At 36.2% G+C, this 19960-nt stretch overlaps 1 protein-coding gene across 2 annotated transcripts; it reads left to right on the top strand.

The window, feature by feature from the left end:
- The first annotated feature begins 12677 nt into the window (after positions 1-12677).
- Positions 12678-19445, top strand: LOC104593748 (serine/threonine-protein kinase AtPK2/AtPK19-like). 2 transcript variants are annotated; one of them, XM_010253725.2, is made up of 7 exons: positions 12678-12817; positions 14763-15711; positions 16012-16094; positions 16173-16293; positions 16671-16844; positions 18376-18483; positions 18926-19445. In XM_010253725.2, the coding sequence occupies exons 2-7, from the start codon at positions 15040-15042 to the stop codon at positions 19208-19210; spliced, it is 1443 nt and encodes a 480-aa protein (XP_010252027.1). In that variant the 5' UTR covers positions 12678-12817; positions 14763-15039; the 3' UTR covers positions 19211-19445. The 2 variants fall into 2 exon arrangements, with proteins under 2 accessions (XP_010252027.1, XP_088743437.1); XM_088887311.1 differs by having other exon boundaries at positions 12794-12920.
- The last annotated feature ends 515 nt before the right edge of the window (positions 19446-19960 follow it).

Below are 19960 nucleotides of genomic sequence, written 5' to 3' on the forward strand. Positions count from 1 at the left end.
AAAATGATTTTATGTTGTTTTCAGTTTTGATTGATTTCAAATTGGACAAGGGTTTGGCCTCATGGTCGGATTATTGGAATTTTGGTTTAAATCTAATTCAAACCAATAAGAATATGGACCAATTTATTTTGGATTGACGCAATCTAATAATTATAATGAACAGACCAAATTCGATTTGATAAGATTTGAATTGGATTGGATCTAAACCAAAACCGATCGATTAGCACCCCTACTTCCAGCTTTTAGACTAATATCTCTGTTATAGAACATAACATAAAAAAGAAAAATTATTGATATTGGAGCTTAGAATGTTACACAGCAATAAACTACCAAATTCAGAATCATGAAGATCTGGAATATGGGATAGAGATGGCCAATCTGCATATTCATTATCATTGATGCAGAAACACCTACAATACAGTGCACCACAAACTACAAGATGCCACAAGGATTGCTTATTTCAATTTTTCCATCATCTTGTGGTAGATGTAAAGGAGAAAGCGAACATCATCAGCAGCTGCACAGACCATCAATTCAAACAATGGCCTATATGTTCAAAATTCAGGATCCTGAAAATGTATACAAGGAGATATATCAATCCCAAGCAAGCAAAAAGATGTAGCAAACAACATCATAAATGTGTTGTGATGCACATGTGAGTAGGTGTATGGAATGACCGAATGAGGAATGAAAGAGAGTCCCACATTGAAAAGACACAAGAAGTGCAAAGGACTTATATATAAGAGTGGCCCATAACCCGATAGCTTAAGCTTTTGGATTGTAAGTGGTGTCTATCTCTTGTGTACAAGTCTTACGCGCATGTACATGTACGAAACCCCTGGTTTTGGCAACTCCTCATGGTCCGTGACCCCTCAAGGCCCAACAAAATGCACCAATTGTATAACCAGTATCCACAAAATTCTGCATCCAGCTACAAAGAAACAAATCAGGTAAAAAATTGGAACAGGATAACAATGTAAACATGATTGAACTGCTAAGCTTAATATTTCTGCAAATACACTCCATGTTATTCTTAATTTCTTGCTTTTTGTACTACATTTTGAAACAAATTAAGAATATTTGATCTGGTTCTTCTGGCTTTAAACAATATATAGGTAATTAGATATTAGTTCAGTTGTTTGGCCTGAACTTCAAAAACATGTTTTAGAAATCAGGACTAGAACAAAGAGAAGGTGTAGGAGGTTTTGATCAACTCAATCATAGTTAGGGTGGGGCACAAATGCACAATGGGTGAAAACAAGATAGATATCAAGGATTTCAACATGGATGACACCATTAAGGGATGCTTCAACATGTTATCATCTTTACAATAATTACAACTTCTGAATCTTGGTCTCATCCTTCCATGAATGACATTAAATTCAATTTTGATGGTTTATACATAATCCCTGCAAGATAAAGGATGGAAAAAGATTTCACAAATCATGATGAAGAAATACAACTGCTGCAACTGTTAATGCTCGACCTGCTGCAAAATTGTCGGCCGCCACTGCAAGCCGGTCGGCGGATCTATTACTGCCACAACTGTTACTACTGGACCTGCAGCAAAACAACGCTGGCCGCTATAGATGAATCTCACCGCCATCTCTGGTTGCCATGAATCGCTATCGGTCATTGTGTATTGTCGTCTGACGCTGTAGGTGGGGTGTGAGGGCTGAGAGGAGGGAAGGGTTAGAATGAAAATGGGTTCTAACCCTAAACATTTAGTAAGATTTGTAAGAGGATGGAAGGGTCATTTTATTTTATTTTTTGTTTTTTATTTTATTTAAATTAGCGAAAATAAAAAGTGATAACCCGTGAATCACTGCCTAAGTCGAACGGTTTAGTGGTTCAACCGCTCGGGTTAGCGGTTTGACTTTTTTCAACGGTTTTAATGACTTATTGGTTTATAATATAATCGGACTCGGGGGACTGACCAGTTGCTGGTTTTTCCAGTCTAACCGTCTGATCCGGTCCGGTTTTGAAAACCATGGAAAAAAGAGAAGGCTTTTTAAAGGGCCTTTTGATAACGGCCAAAGTTGTTTAACCGAAAGACTTATTATTTTGTCTTTTGTTGTTATAAAAATTTCAAGGGTATATTGACCTATCCAACTTTAGTTTCATCCATCAAGGAGCTCAGAATCTCCTTAAAAACTTATTCACTAAATGACAAAATAATAAGCTTTTCAGTTTCAGCGTCTTCAACTATTATCAAACAGGTTTGGCCATCGAAATAATTTATCAAGATTTCAACAGATAAAAGTCATTTTAGTAGAGCACTTAGATGACACTTGAAGAAGGGCATTTGTGTCTGAGAGAGGGCAAGGATTTGGGACTGTTAATTTTTTGTCAATGATTGGATGGTTGATAGAGAAAATTAAATAACACTTGAAGGGCATTTGTGTCTTTTTCAAATGCCACTTAATAGCTAGCTAACAACTAGTTAATGGCAAGTACTAGATTGTCGCGTTTTAAAAATTCGGGTACTGAATTATCACATTTTAAAGTTTGGGGACCAAAGTGGCACTAGGCCCAAAGTACAGGTACTAATCGGGAATTTTCCCAAGCAAAGGTGATGTACAAAATAAGCTTAAGTGATCTTATTAAATAGTTAATTAATCTCACAGATTGTCTTTGGAGACTCTACCTGGAAGTCTTTATGAGCTTTAAAGAATAATACCCCCAAGGGTTCATCTATTTCTATGGAAATGCTAGGTCCAGTGTGTCCTAGTAAAAATGGAATTACTAAAAAGAGTTCCATATATTGACCCCACTTGTAATTTGTGTTTACAAACTAATGAGACATTAGTGCATCTTGGGGTGAACATGGGTTGGTTTGGTTCGGTTCCATATCAAAACCTGGAACCTACTCTATAGGGGTCAGTTCTGGGGTTTTGGAACCAGAACCTACCCTGTGAAAGTCGGTTCTGGCCTTGGTGGTTCCAAGGTTGGTTCCAGAGTCTACCAATGGAACCTATTGTTTATTTACTCTTTCTGTTGAAAAAAAACATATGTTATTTAAAAACTTAATTTTCAATAAATATGTACTTATATTATCTTTTTTATCAAATTGAGTAAGTTAATATGTAGACTATCATTATGAGCGTGTTTGGTTTCGTTTACATTTATTCAATAAACGTTTTGTACTTGTGTGACTGCAAAACCAAGAAAAGCAATTAATGAGAGTGTTTATGACACACAGGTAGAGGCGCACAGAAACCAAGTTTGCTTTTGCAAACTTCGATACACACAAATGCAATTAATGTGGCATTTGGTGACGGGGTGCCTATGTGGCACCACCAATAAACATTTACTCAATAAACGTAAACGGAACAAAACATACACTATATGGTTCAAAACTTATAATTGAAAGGGAAAATTTCTTAAACTACCCCTACTATTTAGCTAACTGACTAAGGGCCTATTCGTTTCCTCTTAACTCTTATCTCTTAAGAGGAATCTTTTAACTTTAAGAGAAAATTGGTTGTTCATTTCCTCTTATCTCTTATCTCTTAAAGTGCAATCATACAACTTTTTGTTTTCCAATTATACTCCCAAAAAGACAAACAAAAACTCTAATATATGGGGTCAAAATAGATATTTGATAATTTTCAGAATTCAGATTTCAAAGTTCAAAACAACATTCTCTACATTCAGAATTCAGAGGAAAGAAAAGTTCACCAATACCAATATACTTCTTAATGTAATTATTGTATTTTCACATGTTAGACTTCAGAGCAAACGAACAGGCCCTAACTCTACCCTTACTGTTTAACTATTGTCTTAAAGTACCCTTAAGTTTTATGACAAATGACTAAAACTTCCCCTACCGTTAACTTTCCATCACACTCAGTCACATATGACATCATGTGACCAATATTTTTTTCAAAAATTCCAAATACCCTTTCAAATCCCTCCCCCTCTCCTCACCTCTTTCCCCGCACAGTGGACTGCTCTAACAGAAATTAACTAGAAAATCTTAGATCTGAGTATGCCCATGTTGAAAAACTCTGGCTCCATGCTCCTATGGCGGTCAGATCCAATCCAAATCTTAGATCTGAGTCTGTCTCTCTCAAACTCCATGCTGTTCCCCTCGCCAGATCTCAGATCTGAGACTCTGGTGAGGGAGACGGCATGGAGTCTCAAATAGAGAGAGAGAGAGCTTTTGGGAGGAATAGGAGGTGACCCGTGGACGTGAAGAGCATGGCTGGCACTAGGGTGATGGGTCAATGTGAAGGGCACAAAAGAATGGCATTATTCTTTGGCGGAAAGTCGTGGTTGTTTGGCGTTAATAAAGGAATAATGGTCCAGATTTTACATTATGAGAAGATGCGTGGAGAAGCTTCTCTGCTGTCGTATGGGTTCAAATGAAGAAGACAGTGAACAATAGATTTGTTGATGGAGAGAGAGACATTGGCGCAGGAAAAGGCAAATCTGACATTTACAACTTTTAGATGATAAAAGCAGTGTTTAGAACAGAGGTCGTTCAGGGATGATGGGTTCTTTGATTGGATCATTGAATGAGTTCAGGGATGATGGGTTCTTTACCCCAACTCATTCCCAGCAACAGAGGTCGGAAACAGAAGTATACATCTCAACCTTGCCTCCACTTCTCCAAGTGGATTCTCAGTCAGAGAAATTGGGAGGGTACAGATACCCTGCTGTTAAAATCAAAATGTTTTACACACTAGGCAATATTCGGGACCACACAATGGAGAATCTATAGAAATCAACACCCATGTTCTTCAACAACTGCACATATTCCTATTAATAAAGTGGTAAGAGATCAATGGTTGTTTTAACAAAATCTAATTTATCAAAATGAGTAGTTTAATTTAGAAGAACTGAACGTCTTCCTGTAAATAAACACTCCAGATTTTATATTATGAGAAGATGCGTGGTGATGCTTCTCCATTGTCTTCTGGGTCCAAATGAAGAAGATTGTGAACAATAGATTTGTTGATGGAGAGAGACAATGGGAGAGAGGGAGAGAGAAATGAGAGAAGGAGAAGAAGTCGAGAAAGAGGGAGTTTTCTCTTAAAGGCAAAAAATGACATTTTGTCTTTTCTATCATGATTTAATGACAATAGCAAATGTCTGAATGGGTATTTTAAGACAATAGTTAAACAATAAGGGTAGAGTTAGTCAATTAGCTAAACAGTTGAAGGTAGTTTATTAAATTTGTTCTAATTTAAATTTAAATTTTATAAATATTACCTTTTACATTAATTATTATACACATTCAAATATTAACATGAAAAAAATGATCAAATCACTTAAAGTAACTCAATGATCAAGTGAGATCATGGCTTTTATAACCATGAGTGTTTGGGTTCAAATATTTACATCTCAAAAGTATTCCAGGGTTTATTTTAAGGCAAGTTTGGTTCCAAGGCAGATTCAACCAAGGTCAATTCCACCAAGGCCAACCAAGGCCGGTTCACCGGGTCGGTTTGTGTAGGGTAAACCCCTAAACCCTGGAACTGGCTTGAGTGGGTGGGAATCGATTCCAAGAATTTAAAACTAGACCCTACCCTATAACAAATCGATTAGGGTCACTTCCATTTGGTTCCGGGTAGAACCTACCCATTTGGTCACCACTAAATGCATCTATTATTTCAATGTCGTTGTTCAACATATTTGGTTAGCATCTCAATACGCTTGTGGGTGGATTCCCATCCCGATTAAGGCTTTCGTGATTGGATTTCATATTGGATCTCTTGGGATGGTCGTATTTTAATGATGATGTCTCAATAATAGCAAAATGTGGCATTGTCTTATGGGAAATTTGGAAGAATCGATGTAAAATGGTGGAGAACATCCCTTTTGATCCTTTTTGAATTTTCAATATTATCCAGGCAACTTTTCAGAAGTTAGCAGAACTTGTATTCGAGAAGACTCCAAACATCTCTATGCAAACTTCTCAGATCCCTAACATGGTTTTTAAAAACAAACCGGTGACCGAACCAGTCAGGGGTCCGGTTATTGGTTTGAACAGTCCGATCGTTCGATTCGAACGGTCAGCCCGCTATGACAAAAAAATAAAAAAAAAATAGAAAACAGTCAAAATTGTTCGAATGGTTAACCGGCCGGTTCAACGATTTGCAGACCAAAATCAACGGTTTTGAGGGAAAAAATGGTTTTGGAGGAAAACGGAACCGGTCAGGTAACCGGTTCCCAGATTTTCCAGTCCGGTCCAATTTTGAAAACAATGCCCCTAACAACTCTAGTACTTGGACCAAGCCACCTTTTGGTTGACTTAAAATTAATTTTGATAGAGCCAATTCTCTTATTAGTTCTGGTGGTGGGAGTGGTTATTCGCAATCATAGGGACACCTAGTAGCTGCTCGATCCACTCCCCTTCTATGTTGTTCCCATATGGAAAGTGAAGTCTTAGTCGAGTCCGCCATCTTTTATTTCTCACTCTCTACATTCTGATTGTACTCACTGAATTTCTCAAGGCTGAGTTTGGAAGGAAAGACTCAGTTTAGAAAGGGTATAAATACAAAAATATATGTAGTGCAAATACATGAAAAATAATACAAAATATAAGGTTGTGCACTCTATGTATTTGTATTTGTATTTGTACTCTTTCCAAGCTGAGCCTAATGAAAATTTGCCAATTGGCGTAAAAAAAAAATGATATACCAAGACTTCAACTATTTGCGGATGACCCTTTCGTTTAATAGTTTTGACACCCATCCAAATAGGAGGCACATGATCAAACCCCATGGAACTACATGCTCTCCTTAGTACGGCCGGAAGGTCTCAGATGTGAGTTTAAATCTGCCGACCACGTTTATCCAGCCACACATTGGGAATATCTGTTGTACTTTACATTGTTAATATTCTCGATTTGTGGCTGGATGAATATGATCAGCAGTGTATTGTAGTGTTGAGATTTGAACTCCTTAGATGCACCCTGCTCTACCTCATCCTCAATTCCCCTCTAATATGTAGTGTTTAATACTAGAAAAATACCTAATCTAGGCCATTGAAATGGGGTACTAAGACCAATTGGTGGTGGTGGCTCAATTGGCAGGATCTCTCACTAATTGAAACAGAGACTTGGGTCGGAATCCTGTTAATACCAGAGTTGGGGGATTAAGGATATGTGGGATAACTAAGTTGGTAAGATCTCTCGCTAGTTGAAGCGGTAAAAAAGTAAACTGCTTGTATATTGATAAAACAAGTGCTTTTAACCTAAACAAATATTTTATATATTGTTTTATGAAGTTTATCCTTTTAGACGAAATATAAGAAAAAAAGAAAAAATACATTGATGGATTATCTAATTCAAATGTTGATCATGCCATGGAGTGATTTGCTAGTAGCCAACTGAGTGCGGACCTGTTGATCACAACAGATTGCTAGCCATGCTCATCCTTCCATACATTGGGAACATTTCTTATACTTTATATTGCTAATATTTCCGATGTGCCACTGGGTGAACATGACTAAGTATCGTGATGCATAGATATGGACTTTAGTAGCCAGCCAACTAATATATAGGAGCACTATAAGAAATCGGCTTTAGTACTCACAAGACTGCGCTTACACGGTTTGCGCAAACTTTTACATCCTTACATTGGGAATATATCCCCATGAAAAAACATACAAGTACGAATATATATATTCCAAATGCAAGGCTATTAAGATTGTGAGAATGAAGCAAGCATGGTCTTGTAAGCACTAAAGTCGATCTCGTGCTATAAAGGGTTTGGGACAGTATCACGATCAAGGTTTAGGGGTGTGAATCTACTATAACAGGGTCTCTCAGGGGTTGTGTAGTTGGGAATTCATCAATTCAAGTTGGATGTGTCACATCAAATGCTTACTTAGTCCATAAAAAGAGTTCAACTTGGTGCCCCACAAGGCAGGACCCATAACACATCCCAACCATGTATTGGGAACATCAGTGATCTCCCATAAAAAACATATAAAAAACCTGTCATGTTTTCTATACATGGCCTGTCTTGTGCATAGGATGTGTCATGCATTTGTGGCTAGCATATCCGAACTCCACTTAATTATAAATAATGTCATAAACACATTAAAAAAGGTCATTAACTAATGTTAGAATCTATTCTGAATCGAAGTTGAAATCACCTATTCTTGGCACCTGTTTAGTTCAGTCATGAATCAGAATTGAATTTTGATTGTTGCTATTTGGTTCAACTAGAAACCAGAATTGGAATCAACCTAAAATTCCAATTTTGCCCTGATTAAAAGAACCTCAATGGTAGTAGTAGTAGTAGTGGAGAAATAGAACAATCCTAAACTAGAGAAAGGAAGAGGGGGGAAGAAGGATGGTCGGCAGCGGTCTTACCTCGCCGGAGATGGGGTAAGTGGCAATGGCAACTAGTATGGAAGTTGAAGGAGTTGCTCACAAGGCATGGGGGTTGGATTCAATTGAGGGCATTTTTTTGTCATAAATAAATAAATAAATGGACCGGAATGGCCAATCGCATCCCATTCTACTCAACCAAATGAGAAGAATTGTTATGGGCCATTCTGATTCCAATTCCAGATTCCTATTCCCTCAAACCAAGCGTAACATAATTTTATTTGATGAATGTGTATTAACTCGGTTGAAGAGTTCTTTTGATTCAACTATCATAAACATTCCGCTCATTTAGGGGCATAATTGGATCTAGATTTCATGGTTGTTAGCATTTTTTATGTTTGATTTGAAGGAGAAAAAGGTAGATTCGTAAAGGTTTCCTCCCTATATTTTATGACTAAAAGGGAATTAGGAAAAAAAAGAATTCTACCCATTGGCCTACTGGTTATTTGAATTTATTTTGTTATGGTTTTCAAAATGAAATTAGAACTAATTAGGGTCTGTTCTTTTTTTTTCGCATTTTGAGAGGAGAGAGTTAGTCAAGGGGATTTTGGTTTTAATTGATTAAGAAACCCATGTTATTTTTGCAAAGATTTATATAGGGTCCTTGGAAAATTTGCTTTCCCTATGTATCAGGTACAAGGTGGATAAGTAACTTTCCCATATGGGTGGTGAAAGTTGCCAACACTAGGATAGGACAAAATTGCCCCTTTTAATAATAGTTTTTTATGGCTAAAACAGTCATTGTCTTATTTACCTGAGAAATAAAAGAGCATGGCTAAATGCACCTACACGGGAAAGGAAAAACTTACCTGTATAATGCATTTACCAAGGTAATTAAGGGGGTGTTCTGTTTCGTGGACTAGATTTGTAGGTGTGAACTGGTCCACACCACACCACTGTGGCAATGATCAATCCACACTACACCACAACCCACAACTGTTTTGAATTGTGGATTGAATCAATCTACACCTATAATTGTGTTTTGTAGGTGTGGTGTGAATCGGTCCACACCACACTTTTTGATTACATACATCTTACATACAATTTGTGAAATAGTTACACAATTGATTATAAATAAGTAATTATACCCAATAGCCAAAATTAATTTGAAAATATCATCAATAAATTCATATTAATCGATAAAAAATTATTTAAACAAAAATACTTTTTATTAAAAAATTAAATAATTCAATAAACAATAGGTATATCATCAAATTATAGCTTTGGGGCTTTCAAAAAAATTTATAGCTTTGGGGGTGTAATGGTAAAAAACAACAAAAACTAAGGTGGCATCTAATAACACTTTTCAGACGTATGAATCTGAAATATTTGCTTTTCAGATGCAATGCTAGTGTTGCATCTGAAATATGGTCTGAAAAGATTTTTCAGATCCAAAATTTAAAGACTCAGGCCCGTCACTTAACCCGCTTAGACGCATTTCAGACATAGCCTAAAGTCAAAAATACCCCCACCCCATTCGACCTCTCTCTCTCGTCTTCATACCACTGCCGCTACAACTCTCAACAACGACGATTCTCTCTCTCTCTCTCTCTCTCTCGCTCGCTCTCACGTCTTCCCGCCACCGCCGTTGCAATTTGTAGCAATGGCAATTTCTCTCTCTCTTGCCTTCTTGCCACCGCCGTTGCAACTTGTAATGATAGTGGTTCTCTCTCTCTCTCTCTTCCCGCCACCACCGCTTCAACTTGCAGTGACGGCGGTTTGATGAATGTTAATAATAATAATAATAATAATAATAATAATAAATTGTAAATTATATTTACTAACTATTAATTATTAATTATTTTAATATTTTTATTAATTTTTCTTATGTTATTTATTAATTATTAATTAATTTTATTAACTAGTAATTTTTAATTATTTCATTAATTTTTAAAAATTATTTTAATTTTTATTTATGTAAATTATTAATTATTTTAATATTTTTATAGTCATTAATTATTTTTTTTTAATTTTAATCATTTCATTTATTAATTAGTAATTTTTAATTAATAATTTATTATTTTTTATTTGTATTGTTTCAATATTATTTTGAAGTTGAAAAGTATTTTTTATAAGATAATGCTAATTGAACTCAACATTTCCAAATAGTATGTTCTAGGATTCAGAGCATCTAAAAGCACCTATGGATTCAAAGCATTTAAAAAGTAGAAAAGCACTTATGCTTCTTTTCATATTTTAGACACAAATGATATCTTTTTAACTTTTCAGATTCCAAATTCTGGATTTATCAAACACCACCTAAGGCATGTGATGTATAATATCACATACCCCTTTTTGTCCACTCCCCATCCACAAAAAGAATTAGAATATGCTCCTCACACCGACTTCATAACCACATCCCACCTTGTATTGGGAACATCTCCCCATGAATAATAAGTACAAATATGAGAGATGTTCTCGATGTGCGGCAAGGACATGTTGTGAGGTTGTGTGAGGTGCAGCAAGGACAAGTACAAATATGAGAGATGTTTTCGATATTCAGACTCCCATGAAAAATAAGCATTGGCAAGAAATTGATCTAGGACGGTCTTATCTACAAGTTATTGGGGACAGGGACCATTCCCAACGAACTAAACACCACTTATTGCCGTGGGTGGGACCAAACATGATATCAAACACTACCTAAATTACCGAAAAGCAAACAAGGCCTTAATATATGGTACATGAGTTCTGTTCTCTCAAAGTCTTAACTTATCTCTTTTGCAATAAAGCATCCATTAGGCATTGGAAAAGAGCTCGAGAGGAGAAAAAAGAGAAAGGTAGATGATATTGAAATAACATTATTACTTTATAAGAGCCCTTCCGTTGTACTTGGATTTCATTTGCAACACGAATTAATTATGTTTTGTAACATTCTTCTACTTAAGCATTTCGTGATTAATTTCATTGATTCTTATTCTTGGCATCATAGTCAAAAGGATAATAAGAATAAAGTGGTGTTTGGTGAGAAAGAAGAGGTAGGAAAGGAAGGTTTTGTTTGTTTTCAATATAAATGTGAATCAACATAAAACTCCACCACCGATTTGCATTTGTTTGCATTTGGTGTAAATATGGACTAGTGTAAATTGATGTAAACCTCTCCATCGGTTAAAATTTTCATCAATAATTGATACAAATAATACATTGATTTTATTGATGTACTTACATCAATTATCACATTTAAAAAATTCCAACGGTTCACTGAAATTTTAAATCCATTGGGATTCAACTCCGATGTACTTTTACATGGATGAAATTTATACCAAAAACAAACGCAACCGAAGAAAAAAAAAAGCGAACCAAACACAACCTAAATGAAAAATAAAGAAAAGAAAAACAATTGCATGCGAGAGAAGGGAAATTATATTGGAAGGGCGTGATGATGTATGTGTTTGATTCTGTGTGTGTTTATGGATAGGCCGTTTATTTGTACTTTTTCACTTTAAATGTTTATTTATATTTTTTCACTCTAAACGTTTACTCTCTACATCATATTAACACTCATTAAAGTATGCCACATCAGCATTTGGTTTCAACAAGCGTTAGGATATTGGGGGAAATAAGAATTTGACGTTTCCCCAAATTCTCCATGCCCAAAAATCAAAATGTTTCAATTTTCTGTCATTTATTTGATAAACTATAAAACCAAACAGTTGTCTTATTTTGCTTCATCTACAATAAACGCCAACACCTCTGTGGCGCTGATATGGCGGCGTTTAACACCCACGGAACCAAACACAGTCAATATCTGCAATCAACACTCAACGGTATTACCAAAAAAACTAGGGGTGGCAACGAGCCGAGCTCGAGCCTACTATATATATATAATAAAATTATAGAAAATACTATATATAATAAAAATATTATAATTATTAATTTTTTAAATATCAAATAAAAAAAATATATATATATATATAATTTTTTATTTTTATAAAATATTTTTCTCAAAATCGAACTCGAACCAAGCCAAACTCGAACTTATGAATTTTTTACTCGAGCCGAACTCAAGCTTAAAGTTCTGGCTCAAACTGAACTAGAAATCGAGATCGAGGCGAGCTCGAACTTAATAATATTTGACTCGGCTCGGCTCGGCTCGAATCCACCCCTAAAAATACATCATGGGAAAGACAAAAGTGAGAAAAAAATAATAATTGTGTATTCGACGCCTATTAAAGGCTATTTCAGTCAATATGCAAAATGGATGCGTGTCGTGATAGGATTGCATTCCTTGGGCGTTAACTTGAAACCAGATCCAAATTCGGAAGCATAAGCGGTGCGTAGATGTTCCGGGGCCTAAAAAAGTTATCCAATCAACTAGTCAAATAGCGCCACGTGTTAAGGCGGACACGAGCATCAACGCCAGCCAGGCTTTCGTTGGTTTTGTATAAGTGGCGAGGCGAGACGCTCGTAAAGAAACGGTGAAGAAAACCTCCCAAGGCCTTCTATTTGGCTGTCTCTGCAACTTCAAAGGTAACCTCTTCGATCTTCTCCGTTCTGGGTTCCTTCTTTGCTTTCTTTCTTTTAATTAATGGACCTTAGTTTGGATCATGTTCTTAGCTAGCTTCCTCCCCAGGTTTGCAATTCGTTAATTGATTTCAGAATCTGATTTAGTTTTAGTAGGCTTCCTTGTTGTTTGGACTTCGACAATAATTGTGATTGGGGATCTCAATGAAATTTCATGTTTTATTTATTTATTTTTCATAGGATTTTGTTTTTAATTTTTCCTCATCTTGATTTTTTTGGTTTTGGATCCAGGGATTTTTTCTTTTCAATTTGTTAGGGCTTGCTGAACTTCAATTCCATTGAATCCTAAATTTCTTGTCTACTTAGGTTTTCTTTTATTGGGTTTATATTCAATTCCTTTTCATTTATCCACCTTTGTGTCATAAGATCAGTTGTGCAATTCTTCAAAGTTTTTCTTTCTAACATGCAATTGTTTTCTTCCGCTTTTCTCTTTCTTTCTCACACACGCGCTCGCGCGTGCAAAAATGTACTCATGTATACACTAATCGGCTTGTACATATCTCATTCCTTGATTTTAGGACCGAGTGCAGTTTTTAGCTCCATACTTATTTTCCTTTTCCTTGTTGCTTTTCTTTGCTTGATTTTCATAGTTAATATCATAGAAATATATTAAGTGACTTTCAATTTGGTACTATAGCTAGTCTAAAATATCAAATTCCTTGTCTCTTTTAACAGTTGGGCATTTAGAATCTATTTGGTTTCCAAGAAAGCTTAAGAAAATGAAAGAAAATATCTTCATTCTTCTTAAACAGTTTCAATTAGCAAGAAAATAGTGTTTTTGGATGAGCTGTTTATAAGACCTACATGTCCTTTTCACACTTTTTTGCTCAAATTTATTGTGTTTTTCAGATAGGTTTGGAAGGAATAAAAATATTCTAAATGAAAAATAAAATTATCCCTGGTTCACATATTTTGCTCCACTGCACAGTTTCTACACCATAGGTTTTGTCAAAAGAAAAATAAAAATTCTTCCACCCTCTTCTAATTTTTGGGTAACCAACCACACTTAGCCTTAACAAATGGAACAAGATTTATTCCATATTATTCCATATGTTTCTTTGGAGATTGTAATGCGAAAAAAAGTATAATCAACTTACCTTTACAATATTACCAAAATCCAATGCTTGCATGCCTTGAATTATCTGAACTTGTAATTCACACACACAATGACAATACATGTGCAAGTGTCTAGTATGATTATATTTTCTTTGTGACCTTCCATTGTTATGTTTAGAAGTTAAATTTCAATTTATTTGACCAAAGAGATGCTGTCTTTGTTGATGATTGTCATAGAGTCAAGGTCTAAAGGACTTATCATATTGCGCTTGGTCTGCTATTGCATTTAGAATGAAAATGGCACAGTATTTTACCCTCAAAGATAATCATCACTTTTTTTTTCTATTTTTTTCGTTTCTGGGCATGCTATTTTTAGCTACATGGCATGCCACAGGATCTTGAGTGTGGTGACATTGGATGGTAGGACTTGACCCTTATGCAGGTGCAACATATCCCTAACACATTAGTTTGGATATGCAGATATCATGATTTAAGTGCTCCTAGAACTGTAGATCCAGATATGATATTGCATGTTGTATATATTTTGATGTTAGATGGGTTAGAAACAAGGATTTAGTCTCTCTCTTAGTAGTCTTCTTTGCATATCTTGATTTCTTCGTATGAATTTATGACACTTAATCTTAAGGGTGCATCTTGCGTTGGGTTGTCAAATTTTCACTGGGCCTGAGCCTGATGCAGTTGAAATTCTTCAAATTGGAAAATCTGACTTGCACCCATACTTAAACTACATGATAAGTATATATTTATAACCTTCCTTTCTTTATGCTTAACTAGAACTAACTTGATATTTCAACCTTACTCTGCATGGCTACAGCTTTGACAACCTGACCTTCATGAATTCAAAAAGTACTGTGGCATCAACCGTTTCCTGTAAATCGGGAAACAAGAACGACTTCTTCTTCTGGGTTTTGGTTTTCTTACTCCCAAGATTCCTTGGAACCCCAATAGTGTACGTGAATTTCCAGTTGTTTAAGGCCATTGTTAGAAGCCCTTCTTCATCAGTTGGCATCTTGGAGTCTCTTGGGGGGACCCGACTATAGCACTGACTAATCTATTGCCGTATTCTATATGCGCTATTAAACATTGGCACTATGGTTTCCTCTCAATTATCTGATTTCACTAAGACCCGCATGTGCAAGCCCTTTCATAACCGGTTGCTCCTTCCTGTGGGACCTCCTGAAGCTATTCCTTCTGATTATGTTGAATTTGATTTTTCTGATGTATTTGGCCCTCCTGCTCCAGTTCAAGCATCAATTGAAGTGAATTCCGAAAATCCCTTGCCTTCTTCAGATGCAAATGAGTTAATTTATGATGATCCAGTTGTCATTTACAGCCGATCACATTCTTTAGTCGGCCCTACAACTTGTGTTAGTCAATCATTGAAGCTGAGCAAACTCATATTACATGACACTGAACACTCTCTAGAGCTTGTAGAGTGTGATAGAGAGTCAATGGGAGAAATGCAGGAACCTTCTCTTGATGATGGTAGTAGTCCAAAGTCTTCAGATCATACTGACAATAATTGTATGAAGAGCCAAAGTGTTGGATTAGAAGATTTTGAAGTTATGAAGGTTGTTGGACAAGGTGCATTTGCAAAAGTGTTTCAAGTAAGGAAGAGGGGTAGTTCAGAAATATATGCAATGAAAGTTATGCGCAAGGATAAGATCATGGAGAAGAATCATGCAGAATACATGAAAGCTGAGAGGGATATTTTAACAAAAATAGATCATCCCTTCATTGTGCAGCTCAAATACTCATTCCAGGTAATACCTTACGGACCTTACCTCATTTCCTAAATTGCTTCTTTCTCTTTTTCTCAAATATATAAAATACTGAAGTACTCACAATATATTTGAGAGTTTCAAGACATGATAAGAAATCTAAGTTTTTTGGAGATACATAGCACAATATCTTAATTCTTATTTTTCTTAGAATATGCCACCAATAGGTTGAGTTAGATTCTTTTTCTTTCTATTAAATATATCTTGCCTTTTCTGGGGGAGATCTCAAGGATGTTTTTATAAATAGAATTGTGAATATTGGTGTTGACTTCATTCATGCAGACCAAGTACAGATTGTATCTTGTGCTGGATTTTGTAAATGGGGGACACCTTTTTTTCCAGCTTTACCACCATGGCCTTTTCAGGTACCCTTGGCTTTAGCCCTCTGAATGACTGAAAAATTTCAAGGTGTAATGCAATCTAACACTCAGGGTTTGTTTCAGGGAGGATTTGGCACGCATATATACTGCTGAGATTGTTTCTGCTGTTTCTCACCTCCATGCAAATGGTATAATGCATAGGGATCTCAAACCAGAAAATATTCTTCTTGATGCTGATGGTCATGTAAGACTCCCTCCCTTCCTCTCTCTCTCTCTCTCTTGAATCCCATATGAGCATCTTTTACTTATAATGAACAGCTAGATAAAAGAATGCATATATGCAAGGTTCAAAGTATCGATGCACCCCGATATGCTGAAAGGGGTGTCTCAGTACTTTGTGCCTAATGCTCATCCCTTTCTTTTAGTGTTTTTTTTTAAATAGGTCAGGGGGTAGGTCTTAGGCTTGCCAACCCCCTGAAAAGGATCAAAAGGCCAAACACCATGTATTTTGTGTATCAGTGACCCACCAATATGATACGATACACCCGATATGGGGTGTATCATGTCAAAATTTTGAACCTTGCATATATGTGGTCTGACATTTTCCATGTCTTGATTTAGGTCAAGTTGACTGATTTTGGCCTGGCAAAGCAATTTGAGGAGAATACGAGGTCAAACTCCATGTGTGGAACATTAGAATATATGTCACCTGAAATTATTCTTGGGAAGGGTCATGATAAGTCTGCAGATTGGTGGAGTGTGGGAATTCTGTTGTTTGAAATGCTAACTGGAAAGGTTAGTGTATCTATTAATTCTTATTGCAACTGCCCTCCTTGTTTGTGGGCTAGCTTGTGTTTTTATGGCTCTTTACATTGTTGTCGTTTGTGAATGAGCTTGCTATAACAAGCATTAAAAAAAAGTAAAAAAATCTCTTTACAAAGCTGTATCATGTGTAGAATTTTCACTGAGAACTCCATTATGTTACTTGCTAATGTTGGGGAAAAAAATTCATTTGCTAAACTTCAGTTAAGCAAGAAATACACAAAGATAATACTTGTTATCACTTAATCAGATAATAGTTGCAATGATGGTTTTCCATTAAAATAAAATTTGCATGAGGATCAGAAAAGTTGTTTTGCTGTTAATGTGTGACAGCTAGAGTTGGTATTTTGACTCTGAAGATGATCCTTAGTTATCTGGATCTACTTGCTTGATTTTTAGTCCTGTTGATGAATTTGGGAAATTTTTTTTAGCTACATAGGTTGTAGTTACTGTTAAATGTACATGGATATTAGCCTTGAAAAAGGGGCATTTCTTATCATCAAATACTTCTTTTTTAACTGTTCATTTGAATATAATTGTACTCTTTAATATTTGGAATCGATCAATAAGACCATGTTCTTTCTTTGTGATATAGACACCTTTTTCCTTTCATAGGAAAGGTTTACTCTCATGGGAAATTAATTGTTTAATCACCTTGCCCTTATCTGCAAGTAGCATTTATATGGAGTAGCAAACCTTTTACAAATATCCAAATATTTTGCTTCAGGAATCACATCTGAAAGTCATTAGCCACAACTCTAAAATTAGCCAAGATTAAAAGAACTGGCAAAGATTACTGATAGAAAAAAGAAAAACAAAAGTAGTCAAGATTTTTGTGTTGAAACAACCTTGATGATACATTGCTTCAAGAATCATATCCAAATGACAGACTGCAACACTCAGAAGAGCCACTATTTATGTTTTGATTATTAAATTATGACCTTTCATGCCTAGAATCCCTCCAATATTTGTGTTGGTTATTATTAAAAGAATGTTTCTATTGATTATTAAACTGTGGCTTTTCATGATATGGTCATTGAAATCTGGATCCCTTTGAATGAACTCCCAACAGCATCTCAAATGCTTTACGGATACATCTTTTGTGGTTATTTGCTGTACATGAGAGGATGTACAGGAATGCGCAAAATGGAGAAACCTAGCTACAATCTCTGATTTGGCCAACCTTTTGGCTAATGAATTAATATCATTATGAAACCTTCTGATCTGCATGGAAGTGATGAAAGGTGCTCTCTGATATCATTAACCGAAACTTTTGTTTTGGATCCACTTAGATTGATACAATATCCAATAAAAGTCTGTCACTAGCCATTCCTATTACCAAAGATACATCATTATCCATCGTTATTGTCATTAACCGAAACTTTTATATAGGATCCACTTGGATTGATACAATATCTAATAAAAGTCTCTATCACTAGCCATTCCTTTTACCAGAGATACATCGTTATTGTCATTAACTTTGTGTCATATACCTCGTTTGCAGCCACCCTTTATTGGCGGGAACCGGGAGAAGATTCAGCAGAAGATAATAAAGGACAAGATCAAGCTGCCTGCATTTTTATCAAGTGAAGCCCATTCCCTGTTGAAAGGGGTAAATATTTACTTGTGATTTTTATTTATTTATTTACGATAAGAAGGTAGGAATAATTTTTCTCCATTGGGGTGGTGAAAACTGATAATAATTTGGGTATGGCACGAACCTTTTGCTTGCCTAGCCTGTCTTGCGATCTATAGATATGTATGATCCTTATTCCAAGAAAGGGAAGAAAGGATTCTAGTTACTAGTTTTATCCATCTGCCAACCTGACACAATCTGGACTTTGATTAGTGAGGGGCCTTGCTAGGTACTTGGCCATGCCAACCAACTTGCATTCTGCCAAAATGGATGGTAATTGGTTAATGGGTAAAGGGAACAAGGTGTTTGATTAGATGCTGAAATTTCACGTACATTTTTTACCGCATGGTGTTATGAACGAGGTTGGACATTGAAGCAAGCTTTCTCCCCTTCTTTTTTTTGTTTTGGTATTGTGCAGCTCCTGCAAAAGGATGCAAGCAAGCGCCTGGGCAGTGAGGAGATAAAGCGCCACAAGTGGTTCAAGCCAATCAACTGGAAGAAATTGGAGGCACGGGAAATACAGCCAAGCTTTCGTCCGCAAGTGGCCGGGATACATTGCATTGCCAACTTTGAGGAGCGCTGGACCAGCATGCCTCTGTTGGATTCTCCTGCTGCCAGTCCAAATACGGAGTGCCCCTTCAAGGGGTTTACTTACGTCAGGCCTGCGGCTCCTTTCCTCCAAGGGAATAGCCCCTTCTACTAATGTTCTATCCCAGATTCTTGTTTGTGGGAATACGAGTGCCTTAAGATAAGTTTGTTATGTGTTTGCCATATGAACAAACTCTGGTGGCGTGTGTGTTAGTTACAACTTGACATTTCTTTTGATCTTTTTTCCTGTTCTGAGCCAGTGCATTCTTGTGTTTGAAACAATCATTGTTTATTGTCCCTTGGATTGATAATTTAATTTTTGGAGTCGTCTCTAAGTCTTAACTAATAAATTCATTTTTTTAGTGGCAGCGGGATTTTTTTATCCCAGGTCTCTACTCCAAGCAAATTTAATATCATGAAGCACAGGTCCATTTCTGTCAAAAAGCCTACATATGTTGTATAGCTGGCCGTTACAATGTTCTTGACTTGAGCGATAAACTGCATTGAGATGCTTGTTTTCTTTCAATCAATGGACTGATGTTAGAACGTCCAATAAAAATGGCCACAGGAAGAACTGGTGGTCCGAGCTCGCTCCTTATAAGCGGCTGGCTATTTTTGGGTCCTCCTCTAAAGTATTTTTTTTTCTTCATCGGTTCATCCTACCCAGTGTCCCAGGGGGATCAAAATCTGGCTGATTACATTGAAGATTCGCAATTTTTCTTTCAACTTTATTGTTTTGATAAGCACAATAAGTCTTCAACTAAACAAACTATTTACACATAAGGTCCCAGCCAGTCCGGTGGATCCTTCCACCAACATACATCTGCAAAATGGTTAGCCTTTTGGGCTAACATATGAGCGATGA

The sequence above is a fragment of the Nelumbo nucifera genome, chromosome 5 (assembly GCF_055504915.1).
Source record: "Nelumbo nucifera cultivar China Antique chromosome 5, China Antique-T2T, whole genome shotgun sequence".
NCBI classification, from domain to species: Eukaryota; Viridiplantae; Streptophyta; class Magnoliopsida; order Proteales; family Nelumbonaceae; genus Nelumbo; species Nelumbo nucifera.

What these genes read in the sequence shown, in the direction of transcription:
- LOC104593748 (XM_010253725.2), top strand. Translation starts at nt 15,040, where the DNA reads ATGGTTTCCTCTCAATTATCTGATTTCACTAAGACCCGCATGTGCAAG. An exon ending in AGCTCAAATACTCATTCCAG is followed by an intron (nt 15,712 to 16,011) that starts GTAATACCTTAC and finishes TCATTCATGCAG; the next exon opens with ACCAAGTACAGATTGTATCT. An exon ending in TACCACCATGGCCTTTTCAG is followed by an intron (nt 16,095 to 16,172) that starts GTACCCTTGGCT and finishes GGTTTGTTTCAG; the next exon opens with GGAGGATTTGGCACGCATAT.